General features: G+C 40.7%; 1 protein-coding gene across 1 annotated transcript in view; it reads right to left on the bottom strand.

Annotated features, from left to right (window-relative positions):
* ARMH3 (armadillo like helical domain containing 3) overlaps window positions 1-10,355 on the bottom strand; it is a 228,233-nt gene that overhangs the window by 96,009 nt on the left and 121,869 nt on the right. The window contains exon 23 of the mRNA XM_004700968.2: window positions 6,816-6,891. Coding sequence (XP_004701025.1) covers window positions 6,816-6,891 — 76 coding nt within the window. The remainder of the gene's footprint in view (window positions 1-6,815; window positions 6,892-10,355) is intronic.

Below are 10,355 nucleotides of genomic sequence, written 5' to 3'. Positions count from 1 at the left end.
ATATGACAAAATAACTTACAAATTATCAAGGGCTCATAAGGGGGTGGGGAGTGGGGAGGGAGGGGAAAAAATGAGGACCTGATGCCAAGGGCTTAGGTGGAGAGTAAATGTTTTAAGAATGATGGGGGCAATGAATGTACAAACGTGCTTTACTCAATTAATGTTATGTATGGATTGCGATAAGAGTTGTATGAGCCCCTAATAAAATGATTTTAAAAACCAAAAAAACTACAGATAGAGGTGTCAGGCCTTCGGTACAATATTCCAAACTGATTGTGGTGATGACTGCACAACTCTTCTTGATGTGATTGAACTACTGAATTGTACATGTGAATTATATGCCAATAAAACTGCTACCGATTTAAAAAAAAAAAAAAGCAGTCCTTGGGTATACGGCATCCCAGAAAATCCCAAAGACAAAACTTGTAGCCACCCACAACTAGCACACCAGTTTGGGACAGTCTTCTAGGGACAAGGAGTCTGGAAAGTTTACATACAAGGCACTCAAAACATGAACTGGGAAGAGCTGCCTCCTCTAAGCGTCGATCTTAGTGACATGGATGGAGTAAAGCTATGGGGACCTTAATTTGGTAAAAGGGTACAACTCAAAATAAGGAAAACGAGTTGTAGCCATTCATTAATAATTGGAGCATAAAATGTATATACATACAGGAAAATTGGAAGTCGAAAAAATGGAATGGATAAAGAGATATTCTGGACAGTAGTGAGCTGAAATGGATTAGTATTGGCCATTTTGAGTTGGAAAATCAGACAGCTTACTATACTGGGAATGACAACCTCACAAATCATAGCATCACATTCATCATCAAAAGGAACATTTCAAGATCCATCCTGAATTACAATGATGTCTGTGATGGATAATAGCTATATATCTACAAGGAAGTGCAGGTAATACACGTATTATTCACATTTACACACAAACCACACTAAAGCTAATAATGAAGAAATTAAAGAATTCTACCAATTTCACCAATCTGAAATTGATCAAATGCATAATCAAGATGCATTGATAATTATTTGCAAATGGAATGTGAAATTGGAAACAAAGAGGAAGGAACAGTAAGTAGTTGGAAATACAGCCTGTGATGGAAGCAAAACTGGTTATCTCATGACATAATTTCACAAGACCAATGACTTCATTGCAAATACCTTTGTTCAACAACATAAAGGATGACTGAGTGGGATAGTGGTTATGCACTGGGCTGTGATCTCAAGGCCAGCATTTCAAAATCACCAGCTGCTCCACAAGAGAAAGATGGGGCTTTCTACTTCTGTAAACAGTTACAGTCTCAAAAACTCACAGGGGTGGTTTTGCCCTATCCTACAGGATTGCTAGGAGTCAGCAGGGGCTCAATGGCAGCAGTGAGTCCATTTTGTTTTGTTTTTGGAGACACACGGACAGACGGAACACACAGGAATCAAACTGACCACATCTCTGGAGAGAGATGATGAAGCAGCTCAATATCAACAGTCAAAAAAAGCTAGGGTCCAACTCTGGAACAGACCACCAATTGCCTATACGTAAGTTCAAGTTAAAGATGAAGAAAATTAAAACAAGTCCACAAGTCAAAAAATGGCCATGAGTATACATCACTTGAATTTCGATAACCTCCCCAGAAGAGATTTGATGCACTGAACACTAAGGACAAAAGACCTGATGAACTGTGGGATAACATCAGAACATCATTCATGAAGAAAGCAAAAGGTCACTAAACAGAAAGAACAGATCAAAGATCTACGTGAATGTCAGAAGATAATCTGAAACTTGTTCTAAATCATAAAGTAGCTAGGGCAAATGGAAGAAATTATGAAATAAAAGAGTGGAACAGAAAATTTCAAAGGACAACTTAAGAAGACAAGGTAGAGCATTATCATGAAATGTGCAAAGACCTGGAGTTTAAAAGCCAAAAAGGAAAAAACATGCTCAGCTTAAAGAACTTGAGAAAAAAAATTCAAGACTTGAGTTAAAATACTGAAGGATTCTATGGACAATGTGTTAGGCCAAGTTGAATAGAGAAAGAAATTCAATGGCACTCATATGTGTTAGAAAGAGCTTTTATATCGAGAAGTAATTACATATCAAGAAAACATCCCAGCCCAGTCCAACTCAAGTCCATAAGTTGGATCCTAGTCCGTACTTCCCTCTTCAGACTCATGCAGCCATAAGCAATGAGGCAGAATGCAGGAAGATCAGCACGGTGGTGCAAAGTCACGTGGATCCAAGGTTGGTGGAAACATGGAAGGTCTCCAGCAGCTCTCAGCGTCAGCAAGCAGTAAGGTGAGTGGGGAGAGAGCAGTTCCCAGTGTCTCACACTCTTATACCATCAAAAGGAGTCAGCAGGTTGATTGACAGGTTTTATTCCACCTCTACATCTTCAAGTTGACATAAATTTACCAACTACTGCAAGTAAAGTATTGAAAGATGCAAGAAGCATCAAAAGAAGATGAAAGGAATACAGAGTCACTTACACAAAGAATCGGTTGACATTTAATCATTTCAAGAACCACCCCACTGGTATTGAAGAAAGAACTAAAAGCAGACTGAAGGTATTAAAAAGAATCAAGGATCCAGAAACTGATAGAATAACAGTTGAAATGTTTCAATAAGCTGATGAAGCACTGGAATCACTAGTCTATGCCAAGAAATCTAGCCAATTGATTAAAGATCAATTTTCATATTTGTGCCATTCCAAAGAAAGGTGACCCCAAAGAATGGTGAAGTGATCAAGCAGTATCATAAACATCACATACAAGTAAAATTGTGCTGGAGACAATTCAAAAATGGTTGCAGCAGTACATCAACAAGTAACAGCCAGAAATTCAAGCCAGATTCAGAAGTAGATGTGCAATAAGGGAGATCATTGCTGACATCAGGTAGATTTAGCTGAAAGAATACCAGAAAAATGTTTGCTTGTGTTTTATTGGCTATGCAAAGGCATCTGTCTGCATGGATCATAACAAATTATGAATAACATTGTGAAGAATGGGAATACCAGATCGCTTAATTGTGCTCACGCAGAACCTGCACACAGACCAAGAGGCAGTTGCTCAAGCAGAATACTGCATGGCTTAAAATCAGAAAAGGGGTAAGTCAGCGTTGTATCCTTTCATCATACTTACACTACCTAAATGCTGGGCAGAGAAGCAGAGAAGCTGGACTACAGAAAGAAGAACTTGGCATCTGGATTGAAGGCAGGTTTATTAACAACCTAAAATATACAGATAACACAACCTTGCCTGCAGAAATTGAGGACTTGAAGCAATTACTGATGAAGATCAGAGACTTCAGTATAGATTGCAATTCAATGCAAAGAAAATCAAAATCACCATAACTGGACCAGTGTGGGATACAGAAAGGTTTCTCCCCAGGTTGTCACCTGCTTGCTAGCGTATTGTGAGGTATTCTCCCTGAGGGCATTCAGCCCACCATAGGTGGGGCTCATACCCTGCTGATAAGGATAGTGGATTGTTTCCTTGAAGAGAAGCCCAAAGACAAGGTCTTGCCAATTCAAGGACGACCAAGGTTAGGCTGCCATCTTGAATCTAGGATCTGCCCATCTTATCACATGTGTACCCCTAGTCCCTCCCATTCCTATTGAGAGTACATCCCAAGATCGTCCCCTTCCCATGTTTGTACTGCTTGTACAGGAAGGCACAACCCCTTCCTGCTACATGCTTGGTACCTGTAATCAGGGGGGCTTGCACCCCCCCTAAGGATATATAAGCCTTGGTTAGAAATATACAACCTCTCTCCCCTCCTCCAGCTCTCTGTGCAGACCTGGCTGCTGAGATCATGGCGGTCCAGGAGGTGAGCATGCTACCATAAAATGTGTCTGACTCCTTTATCATCTCTCCTACTTTTCCTATCTTCTATGACTTTACTATAATCTTTATATATTAACACCATACAGTTGAGCCTACGGACCCCACTAGATTGTTAGAGGCTGGTTTACTCTAACAGACCAGTAGATAGCAGCATGATAAATGGAGGAAAGACTGGCTTTGTCAAGGATTTCATTTTAGTTGGATCCACAGCCAGCACTCAAGGAAGCAGTAGTCAAGAAATCAAAAGCGATGCCCTGCATTGCATAAATCTGCTACAACAACCTTGTTAAAGTGTTGAGGAATAAAGATGTCTTTCTGAGGATTGGTGTGCCTGACCCAAGGGGTAATGTTTTCAGTCTTCTCCAGTGCACGTGAAAACTGAACACTGAATAAACGACAGCAGAAGAATTGATGCATTTGAAATATGGTGTTGGCAAAAAAATATTAAAAACATCATGAACTGCTGGAAGAACAAACAAGTCTGTCTTGAAAGAAGTACAGCCAGGCTCTTCTTTAAAAGGGAAGATGACAAGAATTCCGCCTAACAGCCCCCCAATAAAGTGATTTTTACAAAAAGTTCATAGACATTTCATGAAGGATACAGTACAGGTTTTAAGACCTGCTCTGTGATAGCAATGATGGCAGAATAACTCCCCCTCAGGAGAAGAACACCAGGAGAGTAGGTGAAGGGACAGAATGGGTGGTGTAAGACAAATGGTAGAGAGACAAGAATGATGTAATTTTTCTAACTCATATGTCTTGCCAATATACCCTGCTGAGTTTTCCATTACCTCCATGGAAGCCTTTGATGCAATTCTATAGTAGGAGGTGCTATGCTATGAAGGAAATAGACCCGAACTTGGAATCCAAAGACTAGAGGGTCAACTCTTAGCTTTGTGACTCAACAAAGGTGGGGCCTTTAGCAAGCTGCAATGTTTCCAAGACTTAGTTTCTCAGTGGAACTTTGTAGAACTGTGATTAAAGAAGACAATATACATGAAAGGGCAGCACAAGGTCTGGCACTTAGTAAGTGAAAATGAATGTTGCTAGTTGCCATGAAATCACTTCTGATTTACTGTGGGCCTGTGAGCGCCGAGCAGAATTACTCCACAAGTCTACAAGGCTGTGGCTTTTAGGGTGTGGATTGCCAGGCCTGTCTTCCATGAAAAGCAGGCAACCTCTGCAGGCTTATTACCACCAATGTTTTCCTCTTCTCTGACCTGAGGGGGCATGAAAACCTACCTATCTCTTGAGAAAACTCACTAGAGTCTTGGGTACTTTTAGCAAATATTCATTGCAGCAGTGATAACGAAGTGACTATTCTTGACAGCAGACTCAGTAGAAAAGTTTGAGGAACGAAAATGAAGGTAGAAAAGGTCTGACAGTTTCACAAAGAGGAAGAAGAAGTACAGTAAGAGGCACCAGTTTATAAAGCTCAGCCCAGCTATTTCTGGGCTTTTTAGAAAAGAGAGAGGCCAAGAGCTTAAATCAGCTGCTTGATGCCCCTTGGGAGGAATAAGGACACCAGCCAAGGCAGAAACCACTGAAAGGAAAAGCAACAAAACAGGAGATAAAGCAAGCATAAAGGAATGTGATCAAGGAAACAGGCCCCAGATGAAAAGGAGCTGCCTGGAAAGTCAAAGTAAATACATGAATAAATAAACACAACATAAATTATATCCATATGCACTTCCTATATAGACCCTGAATCTGCTGCTTCATTCAAACACCCACATTTGTCATACTGCCCTGGGGTCACAAAGGGATATTTGGGAGAAGGCAGTTTGTAATTCCTGAGTTTCACCGAAAAATTACATTTATTTTAAGACCTCGCCACAGTATCTGGTTTATTCACTAGGTACAGATATGCATTTATTTGTGAGATTTATAAAATTGTCTTTGCTGCAAAATGTCTCTGGGGACAGGGAAGGCCGACCAACCTTCAATGCAATCCTGTTAGCACATCTCACCCCCACAGCTCTCTAATTTCAGCTCCCCCACCCCATTTCACACTTTTCCTTTTGTTCCCAGATGTTTTCACACCGTAATAAATCACTTCAGGAACAGAACAGTTTACTTTAAACAAAAAAAAAAAAAAGAGGAAGGAGGAAAAGAAAGATACAGAAACTAGCACCATATCCTAGTTCTGCCACTGCCACCCAGTCAATGTGCATTACTATTACTGGGAATGTCTGGCAAGGCTTACAGCTGGATCTAAATCAAGTTCCCCATCTGTTGGGTTTGCTTCTTTTTCTCAACGTTAATTTTTCAATTGTTTGCAAGACAATTTAGTAATAGTTGAGGAAAAGAGAGACTCATTGGCACAAAGGGAGCATGGAATGTAAGAAAAAGTCAGGTGGATATTTCCTTACACTGAAATCACTCTGCAGGCACCCCCCTTCCACCCCCGCCCAACTGTTCACTCCTGTGAATGAATGATTTGCTCAAGATTCTGATTACCTCTGTGTGTGACACAAGGTTAACCAATACACAGGGCAGTTTGCAATTGCCCTGCTGTTTTACAAAGGAGCAAAACCGGCTTAGCCCCGTGCAGTTACCATTGCCGCTGCTTACCACAAACAGAAATAACAACACATAAGCAAAATGTCAAAAGTCCAGATCCCCATGAGTCATTCTTTAAGTCATGGAGCACAGTAGAAAGAAATTTCAGAGAAAAGCTTTCAGACGCTCTATTCACAGAAACCACTTTGGCAACAGAAATGCCTGGAAAGACCATCTCCTGGTAAGAAAATTCACAGAAACGGCAGCACTTTGTGTTATTTCAATCTGACAACATAAAGATCTCATGTGATCTCACTTTTCTTGATATCAAGTATGACAATTTCTTCCACTCCTACAGACACCAGGGCTAAAAATAGTAGCGGTGTTCAACACACTCCACCTAAAAGGGTACTGTATGCTGACGACGATCCAGGGAATTCTGAAAGAGAGAAATTCTCATTCCTTACCTGATGTTAACCAGTGCGTGGGTCACTTTGCTAGCTGCTTCTTTCCATTGGCCTGCGTTGGTGGAAAGCCTCAGGACTGTAAGGAAGGAAAGAACACCGATCTGTCAGGACCCCTGGTATAAAATCTAAATACAAAGAATGAAGACACGCCCCAGAACGGGGCCTATGTCAGTATTCTCAGAGGTCACGGCTCCTGAGACATCCCAGTTAACTGGCCTCAGTTCATGTTCAGTGCTTCTGTTGCACCTCCTGGCGTCTTAAAAGCTTGCAAGAGACCATCAAGGGATACTAACCAGTCTTTCTTCACCTGGAGCAACAGAGGTAGGAGCGGCAGGAGTAGGAAGAGGCTAATTGTCTCCAGGGCCTCCACGCCTCCTTTGCCAAGAGACCAGAAACACTGAGGTGCCCGGCTACCACCACGGAACATTTTCGTCAAAGATCCCATAGAAGTCTTGATACGAAAAGAGAGACTCCAGGACAGAATTTCAAGTTCTCCCGGCCTCCCTCTAGACTTCCATGGAGGGTGGACACAGGTCTGAAATGAATGCTGAGAAAATCTTCAAGCTTTAAACCAAAAATATCTCCTGAAGTCTTCTTGAACCTGAACAATAATTTAGCTAGTAAATTTTTAGCAAGTAAAAAGTCTGCTTGAGCAGTGTGATCTTTTAAGAATTATCTGTATGGGATCAAATAGCCAATGTGTAAGATTAGATTAAAAAGTTAGAAGGCAATGAGTTTATGTTAATGAGGGAGTAACCACTCAGAGAATGTTATAAAACCTGAAGAATTTAATCTGTCACTGAATTGTACACGTAAAAACTGTTCATTGATGTGTCTTACTGTTATTCTCAACAAAATAAGTTTAAAGGAAATTTTCTCAGTCTAGAGAAAATGTAAAGGTTTATAGGATCCTCTCAAAGATTTTTTTACTAGAAGTCATTTCCTCTAACTTCTTTTTACTTTCTACCAAACTACTCCAACTCCTTCTCCTCCTTCCCTTCCCTCCTAATCCATAAGTTTTTTTCACCGATTTAAAATATACTCGGATGTGGGACTGTGGCTGCTAACGTGTCCATTTCCCTTAAAGCAGGGGCCAATTTAATGGAACTGGCTGGCTAAGTTGGTGGCCCTCCAGCTCCATGTATATCTTTCCATTAAAAATGCAATTTCAGTCAAGTAGAACAAACTACCTCTCCAGAGGATGATCATATTTCAATCAAGGGATAACGTCTGTTTCCGTTTCCTCTGACTTAACTGTGGGACCTGAGATGCAGATCAATATGATTCTTCGCTTCTCTAACAAAGTTCTATCTTTTCCAAGCTCAACTATAGGAGGAGGATGACATAAATCCAGAACTGGACCTATCTTCTATCAGCCTAAAGCCTCTGGGCGATACACCCAAATGTCTTACCATTTCAGAAAAGAGACAAAACAGCAAAAGTGCTCCTTGAAAAAGCAAGCACATAGTAGGCATACCAAATATATTTTCTTAATGAATAAATAGCTCATAGCAGCTGAAGACTAAGAGAGTTTACTACTATGTGGCCAGTACTAGACAAAGACAAATTGTGTCAGTCTGGGTTGACTAGAGGAACAAATCCAGAGACACTCATATGTGTGTGTAAGAGTGAACTTTATATCGAGAAGTAATTATGCATTAATAAAACATCTCAGGCCAGTCTAAATCAAGTCCATAAGTTCAATATTAGCCTTTAAGTCCAATAGTAGCCCATGAATTCTTCTTCAAACTCACTAAACACAGGCAGTGATGCCAAATGCAGGAAGATCACAGGACAGTGGGTGCAAAGTCCTGTGGGTCCAGTGGCGGTGGAAGTATCCCGAGTTCTGGCGGCCATCAGCATGGCTCTATGTGGTTTGTCCACAGGAAGGTGAAGCAGAGAGAGAGTGGATCCCACCTCCAAGAAGAGAGGAAATCCCAGAATTTTCATGAGAAGACCATGCCCACAGGGATGGGGGTCACCAGTCTGTTATCTGATTGACAGGCTAGACTCCACCCCTTCATTCTTATTTATCGAGTTGACATGAAATTGTGTAACTTCTGAAGCTATGTCACTGGTATTTCACATACCAGTAGGGTCACCCAAAGTGAGCTGGTCTTAACAGAGCTTACAAATTAAGAATGGACTATGAAGAAGGAATAGGCTGTCCCTCTCAGAGGAATTAGCCACTGAAAGCATTATGAATAACAACGGAACACTGTCAAAGTGGGACTGGACTCCCTCCCTAATAAGACTAAGAAATGTTTGACTGATTCGCATAGAAACTTCCTATCTGAGCATCATCTCTATCTACTCCTGATCCAGGATTCTTCCAGCAAGAAGAGCCAGAGTAGCAGCTCTGCCAGGGGAAGGCTTGTGGCTGTGATGGGAAGAGAAAAACTCATCTGGCTGTTCTGTGTGTTCTCACAATGCCTCACTTTCATAAATTCATGCGACTGCATGAAAGAGAAGAGAAGATAGAAACCTTAATAAAACACATCACCAAAGTGCTGCTTTTCTAATTCAAAAGGTTTAGTGGCGGGGAACTTGGCATAGTTCCCACCCATAGCTCTACAGTTTGAACTCAGACTTCACCGCTGTAACCGCACGTTTGTTCACGGAATGGACCAAACTGCGTCAGCAGAGCAGACATTTCCTGTTCAACTCAATGATTCTTCACGAGCTCTCCCTCCAGCTCCTAAGTTCTCTGGTGATAGGAATCAGAACACTGTTAACACTTAGCTGCATTTTCCCTGCGCACACCTTCAGAGAGGTGGTTAACATTTTCCAGGGCTGACTTCTCTGTAATGCCCTGGCAGCCCATGCTCCTTAGTGAACAGGCACCCGGACGACCTCATTACTGTATTTTCTTTGAAAATGCTATTACACTTTTCTAAGTGACCAAAATCAAATACACAATTATTTCCAAATATCCTAAAGGCCTCAAGGAAAGTAACCATTTACCTAGCAAATTACGGCACACAAAAATAACATAGTATATAGCCATTGAAAAAGAGACTTACAAAAATTATAGAGGAAAAAATGAGAAAATCTTTTATGATAAGTTAAAAACACAAAATGGAAGATTACCATTATGCAAAAGTATATACGGCTAATATACTATTAAAACAGATATTAAGAGAATGGGCAGATTATGAGATTTTTATGTATTTTTCCAATGCTTTCTATTGGTCATTATATTTTAAACCAAAAGGTCACTCAAAATACGATGTCATTTATGGCTCGGGAACTTTTGGGTCAAGACCTTCCTACTTTACTACATAAATTAACTTTACTACATAAATTAATGCCATGGGAAAGTACATATGGATTGATAAGACTTGTTTTTTTTAATTTATTTTTTTAAACATTTTATTAGGGGCTCATACAACTGTTATTGCAATCCATACACACATCAATTGTGTAAAGCGCACTTGTACATCATTCTCAAAACATTTTCTCTCTACTTAAACCCCCGATATTAGGTCCTCATTTTTCCCCTCCCTCCCCGCTCCCCCCTCCCTCATGAGCCCTTGATAG

This window comes from Echinops telfairi, unplaced genomic scaffold (genome assembly GCF_000313985.2).
Source record: "Echinops telfairi isolate 266 unplaced genomic scaffold, ASM31398v2 ScPeMD7_70;HRSCAF=299, whole genome shotgun sequence".
NCBI classification, from domain to species: Eukaryota; Metazoa; Chordata; class Mammalia; order Afrosoricida; family Tenrecidae; genus Echinops; species Echinops telfairi.
Note: the sequence above shows the minus strand (reverse complement) of the source record. Positions and strands in the feature narration are given on the sequence as shown.